This window comes from Dipodomys merriami, unplaced genomic scaffold (assembly GCF_024711535.1).
Source record: "Dipodomys merriami isolate MVZ:Mamm:240054 unplaced genomic scaffold, mDipMer1.0.p SCAF_412, whole genome shotgun sequence".
Taxonomy (NCBI): domain Eukaryota; kingdom Metazoa; phylum Chordata; class Mammalia; order Rodentia; family Heteromyidae; genus Dipodomys; species Dipodomys merriami.
In genome coordinates this window covers 498,080-520,492 of record NW_027205738.1, presented here as the reverse complement: position 1 = coordinate 520,492, position 22,413 = coordinate 498,080, and the positions used below count along the sequence as shown (strand labels likewise).

Below are 22,413 nucleotides of genomic sequence, written 5' to 3'. Positions count from 1 at the left end.
TGAGTGGCAGACCCTTTAACCAATAACACTCAGCCTGTCTTTCGCCTGCTCCGCCCTTCAGGACTTTCTCATTTTCTTATTGGTGAGATCTGATAAACACTCCCCGCCTCCAGAGGGGGGGGAGCCTCACGTAAGGACGTGAGGGGACTCCTGGAGTTTAGGTGAGTGGCGGAGGCAGGGACCGGGGAGGGACCGGGGAGCTCCCAAACCTCAAAGCTGAGCCTCGCTCATCTTTGTCAGCTTAAGCGCCGTAGGAGCTTGGAGGAGCTCTCAGCGTATCTTGCTGTAAACATAGGGATAGAAATACCTTAGCGGGTGTAGTTGTGCAGCTCCATGCTCTTAACTCAGGAAAAGTTTTCTTTCCACCCACATCTTACTACAGCGGAGCTTCCCGGCCTCCCCTCCGCCGGCCTGCGAGTGAGTGCGGCCCTGTCCACACCACCAGTCCCGCACTCCACTGCTGCTTCTGCAGATCTCTTCCCCAGAGCCTGCCTGCAGCGACTTTCTTCCTGTTCCTAAGGATTTCTCTTTTTCTCTTCCTGGAGGCCGGGCCTCAGCGTGGAAGGCTGCTCAAAACACCTTTGCTCAACACCTGCTGTTGCATGCCTGGCTGTGCTGAGCACCAGGTTGGCATTAGTGAGTAAAACATGAGGTGTAGAGCTTACGTTTTAGTGGGAGACACAGACAGAATGCAGGCAGAGTAAACAAATAATAGCAGCACACACATACACTTCCTGTCCCTTCTCCCTAGTTCTTTTTTTCTTTTGTATTTCACATTGTCATACTATGTTTTTCATTTTTATTTTAATGACAGTCTTTCCCATGAGTGCAGGGGTTTCTGTTTCCTTACTGCTGTTTCCCCTGTGTGTTGAAAGTGCATGTATAATGAATATATAATAGAATCAAATAGAATGCAGGAGAGAGAAGATAAAGGGGAGGTTTAGGGAGGGCCCCTAAGGGGAGATGACCTTTTAGCCAAGGCCTGAAGGGTAAAGGAGAGGCATCCAGGCAGAAGAAATCATGTATGTCAAAGCCTGGCTTCTTAGACTGGAAAGACTTGAGAAGAAGGAATGGCATGAACCATGTCTTTAAATTTATGACTGAATGGCCAACTTCTACATTAGTCTCCCAGAGTCACAAGGAATAAGAAACTAGTATAAAGAGACCAAACTATTCACTATTGATATATACCTGGTACACAGCATGTGGTAGAAATGGATTGGAATGGATTGATGTAACACCATGCTAGATTTTTTTTTTTGTCAGTGGTAGGACTTGAACTCTGAGCCTGGGCACTGTCCCTGAGCTCTTCAGCTCAAGGTGAGCGCTCTATCACTTAAGCCATACTGCCACTTCCAGTTTTCCAGTGGTTAATTGGAGATGAGAGTCTCACGGACTTTCCTGCCTGGGCTGGCTTTGGACCATGATCCTCAGATCTCAGCCTACTGAATAGCTAGGATTACAGGTGTGAGCCAACCAGTGCCTGGCCATGCTAGATCTTTTAAGCTAGGGAACCATGCCCTCCATTGTCTCTCAGCACCTACCACTGTGCCTAGCTCCCAGCCCATGTTTATAAGTGGGCTGAGCATCCACTAGTCTCCTAAGAGCCTTCCATATGCCAGGTTGTATTTGATGGGAAAATGCTTAAAGAATAAAACGTGCCGGGCACTGGTGGCTCACGCCTGTAATCCTAGCTACTCAGGAGGCTGAGATCTGAGGATCGCGGTTCAAAGCCAGCCCGGGCAGGAGAGACCGTGAGACTCCGATCTCCAATAAACCACCAGAAAACCGGAAGTGGCGTTGTAGCTCAAGTGGTAGAGCACTCGCCTTGAGCTGAAGAGCTGAGGGACAGCGCCCAGGCCCAGAGTTCAAGTCCCACGACCGACAAAAAAAAAAAAAAAGAATAAAACGTGATCTTTGCCCTCACAGGGCTCCCAGCCCTATACCTTCCTAAAGTTGTAGAACTCACATGCAATGGAGTTCTCTGAAGCCAAATCCTTTCTCTACTAAGAATATTTCACACTGAGGGACTGTCCTTCTAAAATCAATGGAAGTGAGTGGTAAGTCCACTCTACCAAATAACAGATCTGTGGTTGATCCATCCCAGAACCTAACACTTGCAGGCTTTGAGGAGAATGAAGAATAGAGGAGTCCAGATTATAACCTCCATGTTTTCCTTCCAGGTAGGCAAGACAGAAGAGCCTGTGCCTGTGACATTACAGAGCACAGGCTGCTCTGGGAAAGATGCCTATTTATCTTTCCCAGGCTGCCCCTACCCCACTAACAATGGATGAGAGGACGGAGGATGATGCTGAGGAAGACTGGCTGCAGCTGCGACCAATGGAGCCCTTGCCTTCCCAGTGCTGTGGCAGCGGCTGCTCTCCCTGTGTCTTTGACCTTTATCACCGAGACCTAGCAAGGTGGGAGGCAGCCCGAGCCAGCAATGACAGGAGCCTACTAAATGAGAAGCAATCACAGGTGAGGAAGTCAGTCTTCAGACTGGAGGCCCAGGGTGACAGAGTCTATGTGATCTTGCTTTTGCCAAGTACCTTGAACAGGGGAGAGGAAAGAGTGAACAAAATGGAAACAGACAGATCCAGGATTAAAATCCAGGCCTGGAACAAACATTTTAACAGCTATGTGATTTTTATTTAGGCAAAGTCCATTAACCTCCCTCAGCCCTAGTTTTCCCTTCTATAAAATGGGACTGAACATTTGTAATGTTTAGTACAGAGCCTGACATTTCACTTCATTATCTACTGAGTAACCATTATACATCAAGCTCTAAGCAATTGAGGATGTGAGAATGAGCAAGATAGGCATAGGCTTGATTCATAGAGCAAATAGCATATACTAGGCCCATAGGGAATGTTGTTTCTTCTTCTCTGACCCTAACTGATTTTTTCTTCCTTTTCTGAACTCCTAGGGGACTGCAGTCTGAACCAATTTAGTCCTTTTCGATGCTTGAGAGTTTTCACAGTTAATAATTGTAGGTATCAGATCACTATAGAGTTCAGCACCTATACTAAATAGACAGGGAAACTGAGGACCCTTTCCTTCTGAGACTGCATACTCCTGGTTTTGAATCTGTCCCCATCCTGGCTTTCCACCTCAGAATAGGTTTCCCACTGCTCATGTTCCTGTTGACCTTGTAGTGTGATGGCATTTCTTCCTGTTGCTGCCTCCTCATCACTCTGGCCAACTGTACTCCATTGTTGGGGCCCCAGCTAGACCAAAGCTCAGCCCTCTATAGTCATTTATGTTGTTCTGAAGCTGTAGTTACTACATCATAAAGAAGTGCAGTTGTTTCTTCAAACCACAAAACCCAATTTTGTATCTATTTTTGTTAAATGTCTCCTTGTAGTTCTGCCACAGAAAAATGGGGACCAGAGCATAGTGGCCTCTGTAATGACTGGAAAATGCTCCTAACAGTCTATGTTTCTTCTCTCTGCCTGCATCTCTATGTGGCTTGCCCCTTCACTTCTTTCTGATCTCTGTTCAAATCACATTTCACTCCTTTTATTTGTTGGTCATGGGGCTTGAACTCCAGGCCTAGGCACTGTTCCTCAGCTTTTCAGCTCAAGGCTTGCTCTCTACCATTTGAGCCACAGCACACTTCCAGTTGGAATTGGAAATAAGAGTCTCACAGACGGGCTTTGAACCATGATCCTCAGATCTCAGCCTCCAGAGTAGCTAGGATTACAGGTGTGAGCCACCAGCACCCCACCACATTTCTCTCTCTCTCTTCTCTCTCTCTCTCTCTCTCTCTCTCTCTCTCTCTCTCTCTCTCTCTCTCTCTCTCTCTCTCTCTCTCTCTCTCTCTCTTATTTTTTTGTCACTTATGGGGCCTGAACTCTGGGCCTGAGCATTGTCCCTCAGCTCTTCAGCTCAAGGCTAGTGCTCTACCACTTGAGCCATAGCACTACTTCTGCTTTTTCTGCTTATGTGGTGCTGAGGAATTGAACCCAGGGCCTCATGAATGCAAGGCAAGCACTCTACCACTGAGCCACCTTCCAAACCCCCACATTTCTCTTCTTATCAGTTGTACTAGATATCTTCAAGATACAACTGTTCAAATGGATATTGTCTATCTCCTTGCTAGCATCTAAGTTCTTTGAAAGAAGAAGGCTTTGTCTTGCTCACTGTTCAATCCTTAGCAACTGAGTAAACCCTGGCATTGCAGTCAATAAATACTTGTTGAATGAATAAATGAGTTTCTTGAGGGTCTACTAGGTACCGTGTCCTGTGTTCTAAGCACAAAGAAGTGAATAATAAAATCAAGATGCCAGGATGCCAGCTCTCAAAACCTCAGCTAAGGCTGGGAAGGTGGCTCAGTGGTAGAGTGCTTGTCTCGCATGCATGAGGCCCTGGGTTCGATTCCTCAGCACCACATAAGTAGAAAAAAAGCCGGAAGTGGTGCCTTGAGCTGAAGAGTTAAGGCACAGCGCCCAGGCCCAGAGTTCACGCCCCACGACTAGCCAAAAAAAAAAGAATCAAAACCTCAGCTATAGAAAGGGAATGGAATCGCAAGGTTATAATACAAAGAACGTGAGCTAAAGTTCCATTCAGCCAGTTAATTGTATGATGATAAGTATGTAACTTTAGTTTGCTAAGCCTATGTTTTCTGATCTAAATATGGTGAAAAGTAGTGCCTAATTTGTAGGCTACTGTTAGGATTTTATGGGATAAATATATAAAACACAGGGCACATAGTAGGTGCTTAATAAATAGTAGCTGTCATCACCTAATAAAAATTAGCATATTTCAATAAAAATAGTGAATGTAAAAATAGTATATTTCAACCTAATAGTCAATTTATTTTAACTTTTACTGAAACACTCATAATAGAAAAAATGTTACATTCCCATGGCAATTTATAAATATAAATTTTATAAATATTCCTACATTGTTATCTCTTTCAACCTTCATGATATCTTGTAAAGTTATATGGGATGAGTGGCTCCTTTTTATAGATGAGGAAACTGTCACCTAGAGGACCAAATAACCTGTGTTAGTTCTCAAGGGTGGGCAGCAACTGAGCTAAAGCTAAAACCAGTACACCTGACTCCCAGTCTGGAGCTCTTTCCTAAGCCCCAGGAAGCTGTGATAGGGGGTACCCAGGTGTTCTGGCTGATGAGGAAAAGGTCATCTTGACCCAGATGAAAGTATAGAAAAGAGATAAAGCCTTGGTTACCAAGCCCGAGAATGTATGTCAATACTGTGACACTGTCATCACTACCATAAGTTAACTGGAGTTCCAAATTTTGCAATGTGCCCTGACCTGAGTAGGTCAGTTGAATCCAATGTGGGCATTTCATAGGAGAGAGAGAGAGAACGAGAGGTATGAGTCATGACATTCAGAAAAGACTTCCTGAGGAGGCATAGTAAGGGTTACAAAAGGACAATAGGCTGATACTCAGATGACATGAATTTGAGTCCCTTCTCACAGTATGAGTTTGGATAAAACAAGCCATTACCATACAGCCTCAGTTTCTCCATATATGATAGAAGGATATTGGATGAGATTATTTTTGGGGTCTCATTAGCTTCTCTACTTTATAGACTTGAAATTTAGCAAGTTGGAAGATGAGCAGATGTTTTGTGTGTTGGAAGTAAGTACTCTGGATACAGGATACTGCTTAAGCAGTAAAGTCTTAGAGACAGGAAGGAGCAGGTGGTCTTGGAAGAAGGAAGAAAAGTCTGGCACCTGAAGTTGGGGAGATAGAATGAGGCTTTCAGATGGGCTGTCTGGGCCTTTATGAGTATACTAAAACCCTGCACTGTAGCCTGAAGAAGTAAGGTGGGACCGTCTATCACACAGAACACTCACCAGCTGATACAGCTTTCACTGGGGAAAGTGGGAAGGATGCTGCGTGTCCTTGGGCTGGCCGCTAGCCAGGTCTTCCTCTGTTGCAGAGCTGTTCTTCTGAGCTGAGCCCAGAGACCTTCCTGGCCTTCCGCATCAGTGCCATGGAGAGACTCCCTGCTGACACCTACCTCATCCGGTTTGCACTGCCTGGGAACAGCCAGCTTGGCCTTCAGCCAGGGCAGCACCTCATCCTGCGGTACACTCAGATAGTGGGAGGACCAAAGTTTGCTGCTTTGCTTTGCCATTTGCCAACTAGGTAGTCTAGGGAAGCTTGCTTGACTTCCCTTAGGACTCCTTGTCACCTCCTTCAAGATAGACATAGTAACATGTGACTCAAAGGGTTCTTGGGATAAAGCTCAGTAATGTGTTTTTGTGATAAATAATAGTACATACATCCCAAGGCCTAGTGTGTGTGCTTTATATGCATGAGCTCATTTATCCTTCAGAAAGTCCTGTGTGATAGGTGCCACTGTCATTCCCCAGAGGAAACTGAAGTCAGGTTCAGGATTTTGCCCAAGGTCACACAATTTGGAAGTATTGGAGCTAGGAGTTGAAGACAAGCAGTCTGGCTCTAGAGCCTGTGCTCTTGACCTAATGTCATTGTCACCCATTGTTTTAAAAAATAAAAAAGGCAGGTTGGGAAGGTAGCTCAGCGGTAGAGTGCATACCTTGCAAGCATGAGGCCCTGGGTTCAATTCCTCAGCACCACATAAACAGAAACAGCTGGAAGTGGCGCTGTGGCTCCAGTGGTAGAGCTCTAGCCTTGAGCTGAAGAGCTGAGGGACAGCACCCAGACCCAGAGCTCAGGCCCCATGACCGGCAAAATAAATAAATAAATAAAATAAAATAAAAAAGGCCACTGTCATGTAAATAAGGAACTGCTCAGAGTATCCCAAAGCTACTATGTCATGGAGGCAGAATTCAAACCAGACTGCCTAGCTATTGAATTACAGTCAGCCACTCCTCTGAGGTTCCTGTTGGCCCATTTTTGGTACTCTACTCCCATGCTGGTCCCCATAACTACCTTGTCAGGAACAAGACTCTGTTGGATGCCAGGTACAAGTGTTTGCCAGGCAGTCATCTAGGGGGGCCTGAGGCTCGGAAGAAAGATCTGAGCTGTGGACATGGATCTGGAGTCATCTGCACATAGTTGGATGGCATTCGAGAGCATGTGTGCATTAAAAAGAGGGAAAGGCTTAAATCTGTGCACTGAAAATATTGAAACTTATGGGAAGAGAAATATGTAGCTAGAAGACAAGGTGGGAACAGGAGAGAGCTTATTGCTTATTGCTGCTCAGACTCTGGCCATTGATCTCTTGGTGGACTCTGGTGTTTGTTTCCAGCTCCTTCTGGCCTGTGGCCTGGTTGGCAGTCCTTAAAGTTCGCTGTGGCAGGTGGCAGGAAGAACCCAGTTCAGGCTTCAGTCCCACACAACCTTCCATGCATAAACCTGGAACAAACAGAATACCCCATCTCTAGGATGGCCCCTTATTCCCTCCTTTTTACTACCTAGGTGATATTCCTAGCACACACACATCTGACTTCTCTCCCTATTCAGATACTGCTGGTGTGCTTCATCGCTTCTGAGATGAAATCCAAATCCAAGATTCTCAGCTTCCTTTCTTCAAATTCTCGCTCCCCACTCCACATGTGCTCTTGTCTTGGTCTCGCAACCCCCTGCCAACTCCTGACTTACCCACATTGTCCTTTCTCTAAGCTTCTGCCTGCCAGCAGCTTGCTTATCCTCGAATACCAATTGTACAGAGAGCAGCCATTTCTGTCTCTGAAGCATATCAGTTTGACCTCTGTACAGCAGATTTCATGGTATTTCTTTGCATCTAACCAATGCCATATGTTCTTTTCATTATTTCTTCATTTGCTTCCTTAACATTTCTTTTTTTTTTTTTTTTTTGGGGTCCAGTCATGAGGCCTGAACTCTGGGCCTGGGCGCTGTCCCTCAGCTCTTCAGCTCAAGGCTAGCACTCTACCACTTGAGCCACAGCACCACTTCTGGCTTTTTTCTTTTTGCTTATGTGGTGCTGAGGAATCGAACCCAGGGCCTCACACATGCAAGGCAAGTGCTCTACCATTGAGCCACATTCCCAGCCCCTCCTTAACATTTCTTAATTTTCCATTTCACTTAGTACCTTGAATGCATCGAAACAAGGCCTTTCTAATCTGCAGAATTTAGAGCACAATGTTTTTAGCACATTGGGCTGGAAAGAGGAGTGTTTTGGTGCTCCCTCCTGTGCAGTCCTGTTTTTTTTGTTTGGTTGTTTGGTTGGTTTTGTTTTGTTTCTCTTATTTTGTTTTTTTTGCTTTTTTTGTCTTTATTTTATTTTATTTTTGGTCAGTCATGGGGCTTGAACCCAGAGCCTGGGCACGTCCCTGAGCTTTTTCACTCAGGGCTAGCACCCTACTGCTTTGAGCCACAGCACCACTTCTAGTTTTCTGGTAATTAATTGGAGATAAGAGTCTTACAGACTTTTCTGCTGGGGCTGGCTTTGAACCATGATCCTCAGATCTCAGCCTCCTGATTAGCTAGGATTACAGGTGTGAGCCACCCCACCCCACACACACAGCTTTGTCTTGTTTTTGTTTAAGAGGTCTTACTGTGTAACCCTGGCTAGTCTCAAACTCTTGACCATGCTGAGATAATAGGTGTGAACTTCCATGCCTGGCTTCCATAGAAGAGCAGTAGTGAAGAACTTAGCTTGGAGTCTGAGCTGTGGTTGAATTCTAGCTGTGCAAATGACTGTCCTTCTCTGAGCATTAGATTATGCATTGGAGTCATTGTTTAAAATAATAAGGCATGTACTATACTGGAAGCCTACTAGGCATTAATACAACATGACTATTATTGCTACTGATGACTGATATCTTGACCCTGTTTTGATATTGTAGAGATGATTAATGCGGAGGGCAGGGCTTTGTACCAGGGCCCTTTTGAGGATCCTTCCAGTTCTGATGCTACTGGAATTAGCAGTTCTTTTTATCCTTATCACTCTGGTGGAGAAGAGGTCAGGGCAAACCACAGTATTGTTCCCTAAGCACATCATCAGTGTATTTTTTGAAGCGATTCCAATGAAGCCACACAAACAGGACATAGACAGCTGTCCCCATTTTTCAGGAGGTGCTGCTGAGAGATTAAATGACCTGCCTGGGCCTCACAACAAGAATGTGGCAGTGGGTGAGCCCAGGGCTATTTCTGTGATACTTGGCCTGCCTCTTGGTGAGGGCCTCTGGGGAAGACTGGATCCCACCTTCACTGAAGAGAGTGCCAAGTCAAGGTCTGTTAAATGAATGGCTGACCATCTGTATGCTTCTTCTCAGAGGGACGGTAGATGACTTAGAAATTCAGAGAGCCTATACGCCCATCAGCCCTGCCAATGCAGAAGGATACTTTGAGGTTTTAATCAAGGTGAGTTGACTCTAGTAGAAGAAGCTCCAAGTTGTCAGACTTGTACCTTTGTTGCCAGTGTGGTTGGAATAGGGAGTGCTAGCATGGAAGAAGATTGCACGGGCGGTAGGCCTAAGTGAAGGATCATCCTTTCCTTTCCTTATCTACTGGAGAGGGGGCTGCTAGACCCCCTATGGGGGGCATGTTCCTGTGGGATGTTAGGGAAAGCCACTCCTTTTACCTTCTGTCCTTGGGTGGAAAGTGAGCCTGATCTGGGCTGAGAAGGGGAACAAGTCCCCACACCTAATGTGTGTTAGGCTGGGATCCAGAAGTGAGTCAGACACCTTGCCTGCCCATGAAGAACTGCCCCACAGGACAAATGATGGAATCAAGACTCTTAGTGTTAGGTTTTTAAAAAGAGGTAGCCGATGTAGAACAGCACCACACACGTGGTATTTAGGTAAGGGGTAGGTTTATTCATCGATCTGGCTGGCACCAGGCCATGTTGGCCCTCCACATGGCTGGGAAAGGCCTGGGAATGAGAGTTGGGAAAGAGAGAGTGCTGGGAAAGAGAAGAGAGAGCTGGGAAAAAGAGAGAGCTGGGAAAGAGAAGGAAAGAGCTGAGAAAAGAGCTAGAAAAGAGAGCATCTGGGCCTGGGCTAGGCCTTATCTAGGGTATGGGCAGAGAAAGGTGTGGCCACATCAAATTCAGATGTGACCTCAGGGGATGCAGATGTGACCTCTTCCAGGTGTGCCAGTTTCCTAGGTAATGCAGGTAACTGGGCAGAGACTTTGCTGCGAGGAGGGTGGAGTCTGCTCACCATCCAGGAGCGGACCTTACACTTAGTATGAGGGAGAAATGCTCTGACAGAGGAGGCAGCTGGGGTGCAGGAAAACAGACTGCAAAGCAGAGCTGCATCTTCACACTCTCTGTTTAAGGAGTGGGGAATGAGGGAAATTGTGAGAAGGAAGCTGGGTGCTGGGAACAGCACAGCAGAAGAGGCATGAATTGGGGTAGTAAGTCTTTGATCCTGACACAGGAGGCTAGCCAAGCGGGCAGGATGTAGGTTGAGAAAGTCAGACAGAAGGTAGGGCATGAGAACCCTGTGGACTGAGCTAACCTGACCTCACCTCTGAAGAAAGAGAACGATTAATGGTAGCAGGGAATAGCACTTTAGGCTGTGGGAACAAATAGCCACACAGAACAAGTTTTCTGGGAAATGTACCTGGTCTGAGTGGCAGGGGGAAACAGTGCTTGTGGAGCAGCCATAAGGACAGACAAGCCAGTAGAGATGGGGTAAATAAGTTGAATACCTAATGCTCCAGAGACCCAAGGACTAAGCAATAAACACATGAAGTCATGGAGGCCTAGTTGTGTGGAGAGTGTTAGGCTTTTAAAAAGAGGTAGCTGAGTAAGAATAGCACCACACACGTGATATTCAGGTAAGGGATAGGTTTATTCATCGTTCTGGCTGGCACCAGGCCATGTTTGCTCTCCACGCTGCTGGGAAAGGCCTGGGAAAGAGAGCTGGGAAAGAGCATCTGGGCCTGGGCTAGGCCTTATCTAGGGTATGGGTGGAGAAAGGTGTGGCCACATCAAATTCAGATATGACCTCAGCAGATGCAGATGTGACCTCTTCCAGGTATGCCAGTTGCCTAGGTAACGCTGGTACTGGGTGGAGACTTTGCTGTGAGGAGGATGGAGTCTGCTCGCCATCCAGGAGTGGACCTTATAGAGAGAATACTTGAGTTGTTGTACATGAAGCTGCTGGTTTTAACATTTGGACCTCCAGCAAGCGCAGTATCAAGTATGTAGCTCTCAACCATTATTTCCCAGATGAATCCTGGGCAACACCAATGTGGGTAAAGACCTCTCACATCCTGACCCCTTGTGAGGCAGCTGTGCATTATTATCTTATCTCACTGCTGAATTGTCAGACGCCAGAAGACCTGTGGTCCACAGCTAGTAAGAAATGCTATAAAAGGGGGCAAGCCCCAGCCCCCAGCTCAAAGACCCCCCTGCTGTCTCTGGCCCCCACCTTCCCTGCTTGCCTTCCTGCAGAACCCGAATGTTTACTCCGTCACACATAAGCCTGGATGGGCTCCCTTCTGCATGAGAATGTTTGTCTGGGAGATTCCACAAATCCTCTCCAAATGGCCCGCTTCCCTGCGCTGCTTGTCTGGGTGTGTTTCTGCTGAGAGGATAAGCCGGAGACAGCCCTCCAGAGCAGCTGGATCCCTCCCAGCTGCAAGGCTGATTTTCTCCTTCGTTTGCCGGAAAGCCTCTCTTTAGAGAGGTACCTCATTATCCCTAAGCCGCTGGCTGGGAAGAGCCGGAAATGTCTTTGCCAGTTGGGAAGGCAGCAGGGGGCCTGGGGTTTACCTTCCCAAGCAGACAGGAAGTATGTGTGTATGGGGGATGGCTCCCCCTTCTCCAGTAACTGGGACTCTGGGCACTGCTTCTGGATCTTTGTTTTCATTGCTGCCTTTCAGTAGATGATATTAGCACTGCTTTCCAGATGAAGAAACCAAAGTTCAAAGGCCCCTTAGGCAATATGAGCCCAAGTAGGACAAAAGCTCAGTCTCAATTGTGTTTCTAAGTGTGTGTTGTACACTTACTCTGGGCCAGGCTCTGTGCAGCTGCTGGAAATGCAGCAGAATCCTTTCCTTCTCCTTGGTGCTCTCTGTGCCACGGGACTGCTTGGGCCACAGCTGTGCTTCCTCAAGACTGGTGCCAAAAACCAAAGTGTCCTCAGACACAACCTGTAGCAAAGCAGGAGTGAAGTAGAAGGCTTCCTCCCAGCCGAAGACTTCCCTTGCCTTGTACAGACAGTGTGTACTGAGTCTGAAATGGTATCAGAAGTGGCTAATGGTACTCAAAAGTAGGTCTGGGTACGAAAGCCTCATGTCTCCTCAAGCCTGGTTAGACTCATATAGTCAGATCTTCTAGTCAGGTCTGTTGGTGCTTCCTCTCATCCCATCTCACCATGGCCATGTGTCCCTCCCAAAACAAGACCTGGGCTGTCTTACCTCTGACCCATACTACTCCTGATACCCAGAGCCCCGTCTGTACTTCAGCTTCCATTCCCAGAGAATTAATCCTGCTTATCCTTTAAAGCCTGTCTCAAATGGTTCCTCCTCCAGGAAGCCATCCTTAGTAGACTTTGTGCTAGGGTCTCTAGCCCTTTATCTTTTTACCAGGTATTAGACAGTTTCTGCCTTGTGTCTGAGATATAGTTCCCCCATAGGCTGCAAGTTCCTTAAAGGAAAAGCCTAAATCTGGATTAATTAATTGGTTCATATATTAAGTCCTTTTCCTAATCCAGGTACTGGCTGCCTTCATGCAGCTTAAGGCCCAGCGTGGTGTCTGGCACAGAGCAGGCAGGTGCCCAGGTAGTATAGACTGCCCATCCCTGTGAAGGAGTCCTTTCCATACCTTCATTTCTCATTCAGTCAGGAAGTGATATAAGACATAATCCAGAAAGTATTAATGAGTAGCCTACAAACTGAATCCAGAGTACAAATCTACTTGGTTTAAGTCTATAGTGTTTCACAATTTTGAATTAATTGCTGGTACTTCAGACATGGGAGATGTTAAAAGTAGGGATTTCTGCTCTTGGAAAATCAGAAGACTTGGTACATCAGCTCCACATACTGTATACTAGAACCTCTGAAGTGTCCCCTCCCCCCAGTCTGTCACAGTCCCACCACTCCCTACTGTCCCTGACACTGAGTGCTAACTGTAATTAGTTATACCGAACTCTTCCCTTAGTCCTGTTACCTACATGATTCTTGTGGTTTAGAGATTCTGAGGAAGGCTGTGGGCCCTGTGGGTTCTCATCCAAAAGCTTTGTCATCTCCTTGAATGTGAGTATCTGGACTTCATCTGAAAACTGAGAGTGACAGTGCCAGCCTGTATGATGGGAGGACAAGATGAACTCACACATAGGAAGCACTGAGCATGTGGGAAGAGCTCCACATAATGGCAGTGTGGTCTGGACTAGGGTCATGTGTCTTCCTCACTGAGTGCTCTCCGTCTTTGATTCTAGTGCTACAAGACTGGGCTGATGTCCCGGTATGTGGAGACCTGGAGAGTAGGAGACACAGCTTTCTGGCGAGGACCTTTTGGAAGCTTCTTCTATCAACCAAACAAGGTCAGTGCCTGCATCCTCAGCCTTGAGGATTCCCCTGCTTGTCCTCTAGAACTGTAATTCTCCTGTTCCAAGCCATAGGAGCTCATGTGCCATTTTTCCCAAGCTTAAGCTCAATCCCTAAAGTATCATTGGGGTTGGTCATGGGAGGAGATGGAAATGGCACTAACAAACAAAATCCAGCACTATCAATGGCTGCCCTTGGCTTTAGGACTGATACCTCCTGTCCCTTAGATGCTGTTCTAGTTGTACCTTCCCCTTATGTGACTAAATACAGTCCAGCCCCTGCTCAGGAGCAGCTCAAGAAGCTCTTGCCCTTTTCTTCGTGGCATGGTCAGATCCCAAGCAGAAATTATTTGGTACTCACCTGGAAAGCAGTTTGCCAGCATAGACCAAGAGTCTTTAAGCATCTTTAAACCCTTCAGCCCAATAGCTCTACTTTTGGAAATCTATTCTGTGAAAAGAATTCAAAATGCTGACTCTTGCACATATTCATGGTATCTTTATTTATACTGCAGAAAAAAATGGAAGCAACTGAATATCCAACAACAAAGAACCCTGTATGCAAGGTTATAGGTACTAGATAAAATATTATCCTGAATTTTAAAGTTGTGTTTATAAATGATGTTATATACTTCTACCTACAAATAGTAGGTATATACTATGAATATACATAGGTTAAAAAACTAACTTAAAATTCACAGAAAAAAATAGGAAAGGAAAATTTAACGAAATGTTAGCAGCTCTAGGTGGCAAAATTATGGGTGATTTTTATTTTCTTCATTATACTTTCCAAATTATCTGAAATGAGTGCCTATTATCTTTATAATTAGGAAAACAAAGCAAAATGAAAACAAATGGAAAAGAATGAATCATGCTTGTGTGCCATTCTTTCAGTTTAATTTTAAAATAGCTTTTATTTTTTTTTCCCCTCATTACAAATGCAGTGCATGTTCACTACCAAAAAAGAAATCAGCAGCTAGAGATAGAAGAAAACAAAAAACATCTGCAGGGCATCTCTCTAGACACATGTCTTACTACCTTGGTATTCTTCCAAGTCCTCCTCTGTACATGGGGATATAGACAAACACATGCACACTCATACGTGTATATGTGTAGAGTGATACTATCAGGGATGGGGTGTAGTTCAGTGACAGAGCACTTCTGAGCCCAGTGATCCCCTAGGTAAGAAACATGGGATTTCTGTGTGATTTGTGGATGTATACAAGGCATCCAATAGATTTCTTCTTGGCCACTCAGTGTCCACTTTAGGCCAGAAGGAAACAGGAACAACTCCCCCCTGCCTTCCCCTGCCCCAGAGGCATGAGAACACAGCTGGGCTGAGCATGGCTAGTACCAGGAGAATGCTGCAGAAGAGCACTGTCCTTGGCACGTGTGTGTATAAGATGAGAGACTCACTTGAGCACTGTTGGAGGAACTGAGCGAGTCTCACATACACATGCTAAGAGTGGAGCATGCACATAGGTGCTGTAAATGTGTTCATGTGTTATCATCATCATCAACATCATCATCACCATTTATGTGGTGCTGAGGGGGAGCCCAGGGCCTCATGATGTACCAGCAACAGAGTTAGAATGGAGTTGGGTATGGACAAGGCTTTGATGGGGGCAAGTTTCAATGGAGCAGGAAATGGGAAGACCTCCCTAGCAAGAACAGTTGGCCTGCAAAAAGCAAGCCACCTTGGGAGGTAGTGAATTCCCTGGCAGCAGAAGCATGTAAGCAGAGTTCTTAGGGTGCTTTAAAAGACAGCCAAGGGGCTGTGAAGGTGGCTCAGTGGTAGAGCGCTTGCCTTGCATGCCTGAGGCCCTGGGTTCGATTCCTCAGCACCACATAAGCAAAAAAGAAAAAAGCCGGAAGTGGCGTTGTGGCTCAAGTGGTAGAGTGCTAGCCTTGAGCTGAAGAGCTGAGGGACGGTGCCCAGGCCCAGAGTTCAGGCCCCACGACCGGACCCAAAAAAAAAAAAAAAGACAGCCGAGGCTGGGTGCCAGTGGCTCACACCTATAATCCTAGCTACTCGAGAGGTTGAGATCTGAGGATCATAGTTCAAAGCCAGCCCAGACAGGAAAGACCATGAGACTTTTATCTCTAATTAATCACCAAAAAAGCCAGAAGTGGAGCTGTGGTCAAGGATAGAGTGCCAGCCTTGAGCACAGAAAGCTCAATGATAGCACCCAGGCCCTGAGTTCAAGACCCAGGACTGTCACACACACACACACACACACACACACACACACACACACACACACACACACACACACACACACACACACACACACACACACACACACACACACACACACACACACACACACACGCTGGGTTATGCTATGTTAGGCTCCCCCTCCTGCCTCAAATTTCCATAATCTCTGTTGAATAGACTTCCCTCAGGATCCCTTCACAAGCAGGATGACTCTCTTAGAGCTGGTAAAAAAAAGGGGGGGCACTGAAGGGTGGGACACTGGGAAAGACACTTCTGTTCAGCTCAGGCAAGCCCAAGAAAAAACATGGAGTGGGGAAGTGACCCCCCAGCCCACCAACCCTCCCCATTCTACTCCCCAGCATGGTGAGCTCCTCATGTTGGCTGCCGGCACAGGCCTGGCCCCCATGGTACCCATCCTACAGAGCATCACAGACAACGCAGACGATGAGACCTTTGTCACCCTGGTCTGCTGCTTCAAGACCTTTGAGGGCATCTACCTGAAAACCTTCCTCCAGGAGCAGGCTCAATTCTGGAATGTCCAAACCTTCTTTGTACTCAGCCAGGTAAGTGCCCTGAGATGCTGCAGTCCGCTTGGTTCCAGTCCAAGGAGCAGCTGTGGTCTCTTCACCTCAGGCTCTTCACCTACCTGCGTCAGGTATGACTATGTTCATTACACACATGAGGGAAGGAGCTCAAAGAGGTCTAGGGTTTGTATGTCATGCTGTAGATGGGTGAACCAAGACTTGGACCCAGGCCTGGGTGTATTCCTGAGCTCCAAGGGGTATCACCAGTCCTGTGGGCTGGGGTCTGGATGCAGAATCAGAACAAATTGCAGCCTTAAGGTCTTGGAAGGCAGGACCAGGTAAGTAGCTCTCTTAGTGCTTAGCATGGTGCTGGGCTCAGGAGAGGCTCCATCTAGAACTGCCTAAGTTCACGATATGTAGTAGGCTCCCTGCCACCTCACTTTATCCCTCTAGCTGGACAGCTGTGATCAGACTCATCCAGCTGCAGATACTTTAGCTAAAAGCCCCTTCCTCATTACAGTGATCCATCCTTCCCTCCTCCTAGGGCCACAGTTTGGGGGCCCTCAGCTACCTTTGTTCTGCCTCCCTGTTCTCTGTAGCTTTGCTTCTCTTTCCTGCATCCTCTGGGGCTGGGTCTCCTGCTGGGACCCCCCACCCCCACCCCATTCCCTGTTGCTCAGGGTCAGTCTCCTTAACCTGTACTGTAGATCTCTTCCTCCTCAGTGTCCTCTGTGAAGACAGTTCAAGGGATCCTCAACAAGGTGGATGGAAGGGTCAGGAAACTGGATCTTCCTTTCCAAGCCTGAGTTCTTGAACTCCCTTGGGGCCAGTGGCTGCAGGGGCACTTGTGTCCAAGGGCACAACACTCCACGCCATGCACATAGAGAGGGTCATACGCGGTGATCATTACCAGCTATAGGAAGTGTCTAAGGCAGGGGTGTGAAGCAGGATGAGCAGCCTGAGGGGGAGGGGCAAGGACAAGCTACCAGCTAGAAGCATGTCTGCTCTGCCCAAGAGCCTGGGCCAGGACCATGGCAAGAAGGCAGGCAACTGGCAGGCACACCAGGGCTGCCAGCCAGCCAGCTTTCCCTTCCCACTATGCTCCAGGTGTGAGATACCCAAACGTGAAGATGCCCATTCCCTGCCCTCTAGGCACTCAGCTGTGTATGGGGCGACAGCCCCAGGGATGGCTGAGCACATTCCCCTTCATGGAGCACTTCTCCATGCCTAGCACCCTTTAAGCACAAGTGTGTATTGACTCATTTAATCCCACCACAATCTCATCAGACTTGTATTGCCATTGTGCTCCCTCTTACAGGCGTGGAAACTGAGGCACAGAAAGATTAAGAACAAAGTAATGCCTGGCACTGGTGAATCACACTTGTCATCACAGCTACTCAGGAGGCTGAGATCTAATGATCACAGTTTGAAACCAACCTGGGCAGAAAAGTCGATGAGACTCTTATCTCCAATTGATCAGCAAAAAGTTGAAATGGAGCTGTGGCTCAAGTGGTAGTGCACTAGCTTTGAATAGAAAAAAAAAAAAAAAAGCTCATGAACAGCACCCAGGCTCCAGGACTAATCCAAAAATTAAAAGTAGCACAGCTAGGCTGGGAAGGTGGCTCAGTGGTAGAGCGCTTGCCTTGCATGCTCGAGGCCCTGGGTTCGATTCCCCAGTACCACATAAGCAAAAAAAAAAAAAAAAAGTAGCACAGCTAGCCAGTAGAAAGCTGGGTACAGGGGCTGGGAAGGTGGCTCAGTGGTAGAGCACTTGCCTTGCATGCCTGAGGCCCTGGGTTCGATTCCTCAGCACCACATAAGAAAAAAGCCGGAAGTGGCGCTGTGGCTCAAGTGGTAGAGCACTAGCCTTGAGCTGAAGAGCTCAGGGACAGTGCCCAGGCCCAGAGTTCAGGCCCCACAACTGGACCAAAAAAAAAAAAAAGAAAGAAAGCTGGGTACAAACAGTACTGCTCAGAGGTTATTCTCTTACTGAACCAGCACAGCGTGCTCATGCTGGAGGATATCCAGGGTAATGGAAGCCAACAGGGACCCAGGAAAGATTGGGATGAGAGAAAAGGACTTCTAGAGTAAGTGCATTTGAGGTTGGCCTTGAGGGTAGAGGGCTCAGATGGTGACGGAGGCTGGTGAGAGGGCTGGCTGTCAATGGCATGGTGGTGAGTAGGAGTGACTGCATTGGTTCCTTCTGTCCACATGCTCTTGACTCAGGATGCTTCCTCCCCTGCTTGGATCCTGGTAACAGTGTCCTCATGGGCTTCCTGCTTCTGCTAATTTGTCCTTTATCCTGCAGCTGGAAGGACACATCTGACCACATCACCACCCTGCTTCCAGCCCTTTCCTGGCTCCCCATTGCTCTTAGGATCTTGTCCAAGCCCATCGGCCCTGCCAGCCTCTACAGCCTGTCTCCTGGCCCGCCTTCTCTGCATCTGTGTCCTGTGTCACTGGTCCACTTGCAGATGCCAGTGTGCTGTGCTTTCTGCCCACTACATCTTTGCTCCTGCTGCCCCCTGCCAGGAGTGTTTTCCCCGACCTTCCTCACACCTGTTCCTCCTTCCCCTGATGAGGTGGAAGTCCAGCCTAGAAGCTCTCCGGGAACCTTGGCTTGGTGTTGGAGTTTTGCTATCACAGCCCGGGCTTCTCTGTTACTGTCCCACCTCTGCCCTGCACTGCGCTCCTCTCTCACTAAAGTTCTTCAGCTACATGCACTTAATGATACGTACACTTAAAAATGTTTACTTAAGGGTGACATTGTCCAAAAAGAAATGTACTCTTTATCTGGCTTACATAACTGTGCGTCTGTCACCTTTATAATAACAATTTAAAACAACAGCAACTAGATTCAGCCACCTAGAGAGAAGACACAGAGGGGCTGGGAAGGTGGCTCAGTGGTAGAGTGCTTGCCTTGCATGCATGAGGCCCTGGGTTCGATTCCTCAGCACCACATAAGCAGAAAAAGCCGGAAGTGGGGCTGACGCTCAAATGGTAGAATACTAGCCTTCAGCTGAAGAGCTGAGGGACAGCACCCAGGCCCAGAGTTCAGGCCCCACGACCGACCAAAAAAAAAAGAGAGAGAGAGAGAGAAGACATAGAGAGGACAGACCATGCACAGAAAGAACACAGAGCAGCAGGACCTTTATGTAAGTTTTCATACTCATTTTTAAAAAATGCTTACTTAAAATAGTAGAAGTTGCCAGGCACTGGTGACTCATGCCTGTCATCCTAGCTACTCAGGAGGCTGAGATCTAAAGGTCACAGTTCAGAGCCAGCCTGGGCAGGAAAGTCTGTGAGACTCTTATCTCCAATTAACCACCAGAAAACCAGAAGTGGCACTGTGGCTCAAGTGGCAGAGCACTAGCCTTGAGCTGAAGAGCTGGAGGACAGAGCCCAGGCCCAGACTTCAAGACCCATGACCACCACCAACAACAACAAAAGTAGAAGTCCCTCCATGAAGCAAAGTAGAACTTTCATTTTATGACCCTGAGGAATAAATTTTGAGCCGAGGCTGGGGGACAGAGGAAGGGGCCCTGCAGTGCTCAGTGAGCAGCTTATGCATGGTGACAGCGCTGCTCCCTGGGACCTGCCTGACATGCAGCCAGAGCAAGACCTGGAGCCTCACCTTTTGAGTAACTTTCCTGTCCCCAGTGCCTAGCACAGTGCCTGGCATGGAGTGAGCATTCAAGAAGCCTTTTCAAAGAGTGTATATAACATGGAAATCTTTTTTTAATGTAAAGTTTTACTTTTTAATTGTTATTCTAAAGGTGATGTACAGAAGGGTTACACTTACATAAGCCAGGTAAAGAGTAAAATGCCATCCCTGTCCTAGCTTTCTCCCAATTTTTCCTTCCCGTGCCCACTCACACGTGGAATAGTTCATTTTCAACATCCTGTCTAATGAATATCACTGCTGTATTTGTTCACCTTTTGTCTCTCCATTTCAGTGCCCCCCGTGCCCTCCCAAAGACAGATCAACAAATAAGACAAAAAAGAAAACAAAAACATCAGCAAAGGAAAAAACCTCTTGTTTCCATTTCATTTCAGTAACTATTATTCTATCTGATCTAAGGCACAGAGACACTGAACGTTTGTGTTCCTCCTTTGGTCTCACTGTGTGTGAATGCCTTGAGTCCCATATTATTTATCATATCCCAGTGTATTTTACATCTAGCTTCTGCATATGAGAGAAGACATGTGACATGACATTGAAACCTTAACACAGATGGACAAAAGCATACAGAGGTGATGGGGATGGATCCAGGAGTGCACCAGGTGCAGCTGCTGCAGGGCAGCGGCATGCGGTGATGGGCCTCGAGCTTTGGGCCTGCCAGCCCAGCCTCCCGTGTGTTCCTCCCTGTGCCTTACCTGCTCTGGGAGGAGACAACTTTCGCTGCTGCTGGGCAGAAGGGCTTGGTGAAGGCTGGCTTTCCCCTCACCTCACGTTCCTCATTTGACTCAGCAGAGTGGCTTTGGGAACTCTGAGGACCTCCAGTCACCACCTCTGCTTTTTCCTGCCTTCCAGGAGAACTCTCCAGAACAGCTTCCCTGGAGTTACCGTGAGAAGACCCGCTTTGGCCACCTGGGCCAGGACCTGGTTGAAGAACTGGTGGGCTGCTGCCGAAAGAAGCCATTTGCATTGGTCTGCGGCTCCCCTGAGTTTACTAAGGACATGGCTGGGTGCTTGCTGGGTGCAGGCCTGACCAAGGACTCCTACTTCCTCTTCTAGGCTAGCCTTGCTGCCGAGTTACCAGGTGACCTTGGACTTCTATTTCCTACCTGGTTCACAAGGTTGGGTCATTCCCTCCTGGCATCTTGCTGTGTGGAGGGAGGATGGGGTTGCAGGCACCAGCCTGGGGACCAGGAAGGCCTTCTCTAGTAAGCCAGGTCCACTGCACTCACAAGGCATAGGTGTTGGGTAGAAGAAATGGGGAGAAGCCTCCCTCATCCCTCCAATCAGGGGTCCTGTTAGGGGCTCCTCCCCTCAGCTCAGGTGCTCCCTGAGTATTTAGGGAATGACCCCAGGAGCAGCTCAGGACTCTTTGACGAAGCACTTTAACTTCAGTGCCATGTGTCTGGCATGCTGAAGGCCTTGGGCTCTATGACCTGGTCATGTTTTCAGAGCAAGGACTTGCCCTGGATTATCTATCCATTGGCCTCAAGCCTTTCCTGCTGCAAACAGCTTCCCTCTCAGTCTCCTTTTCCTGGCTCAGGCTACCAGGCTAGAGTTTTTTTTTCCCCCAGCAAAAGAAGAAACATGGGAGGCAAAAGCCCCTCCCTCTAACAGGCAGTCAGCTCAGCCCATGCCTTCAGCTCGGTGCCCTGACAACGGTTGCTATGGAGATCTAAAGATAGAGCAGGAGTCTGGAGACCTGGGTCCCTCTCCCAGCTCTGCCCACTGAGTGGCTGCCAATTCAGGTCCACCCAGCCCCCCACCCTACCTCCTCCATCCTGCACAGGGCATGCCCTCTCCAGGGAACCTGGTGCCCCTGGGCAGTGCTCTGCAGTTAATGAATTCCGCTTTTCGCAGCCTGGGCCCCAGGGTGCTGCGCCAGCACAGGCAGACTGCAGGCAGTCCCAGACTTGGAATACTCAGCAGTGGAATGTTGGAATCAGAGAGCCGTGAAACCTTAAGAATGAGACTTTTATAATCATAGAATTGCTGTCCTCCCAGCAAAGCTGAAAGTCTAGCTTGCCAGATGGTCCAGATTCATTGTCTTCATAGGAGACTGAGGCCCGGTGAGGCTGCATGACTCACCCAAGGTGGAGCTGTGACAGCACCAGAAGTCGCACTTCAATCCCAGCTCGGATCTGCACCATGGACTCCATCAGGGCTCCACGGGTACTAGGGACGCTTGCTGGATGGCAACAGTGAAGGGATGGCCAGAAGGATTTCCATTTCTCCTTCCACCAAGCAGGTGTTTTTATCCCACTTACATATTGAAACTTGGAGTGATTTTGATTTGTCCGGAAGGGTTTTCCTGCCCCGCCCAAAAAGCCACAGGAAAACCCAGCCTGTGCCATGGTCACTAAAGAGTCACAATGAACTCAGAGAGAGAGAGAGAGAGAGAGAGAGAGAGAGAGAGAGAGAGAGAGAGAGAGAGAGAGAACAGAGGTTTCAAACTGGTAGGGTGTTCATGTCAGGCTACAGGATGTAGCCTCCAAGAACCCTACACACATGGACACAGTAAATGCTCTGAAATCATAAGTCAAGAAGTGTTTCCTTTTGTCTAACTAGA

At 47.8% G+C, this 22,413-nt stretch overlaps 1 protein-coding gene across 4 annotated transcripts; it reads left to right on the top strand.

Annotated features, from left to right (window-relative positions):
- The first annotated feature begins 116 nt into the window (after nt 1-116).
- On the top strand, nt 117-22,235 carry LOC138807142 (NADH-cytochrome b5 reductase-like). 4 transcript variants are annotated; one of them, XM_069992729.1, is made up of 8 exons: nt 571-626; nt 2,266-2,478; nt 5,917-6,065; nt 9,203-9,290; nt 13,319-13,423; nt 16,001-16,204; nt 20,700-20,928; nt 21,900-22,235. In XM_069992729.1, exons 1-7 carry the CDS (start codon nt 603-605, stop codon nt 20,901-20,903), a joined length of 987 nt encoding a protein of 328 aa, XP_069848830.1. In that variant the 5' UTR covers nt 571-602; the 3' UTR covers nt 20,904-20,928; nt 21,900-22,235. The 4 variants fall into 4 exon arrangements, with proteins under 4 accessions (XP_069848831.1, XP_069848832.1, XP_069848830.1 ...); XM_069992730.1 differs by lacking the exon at nt 571-626 and adding an exon at nt 117-161 and having other exon boundaries at nt 2,184-2,478; nt 20,700-22,235; XM_069992731.1 differs by lacking the exon at nt 571-626 and adding an exon at nt 139-161 and having other exon boundaries at nt 20,700-22,235.
- Nucleotides 22,236-22,413: the final 178 nt, after the last annotated feature.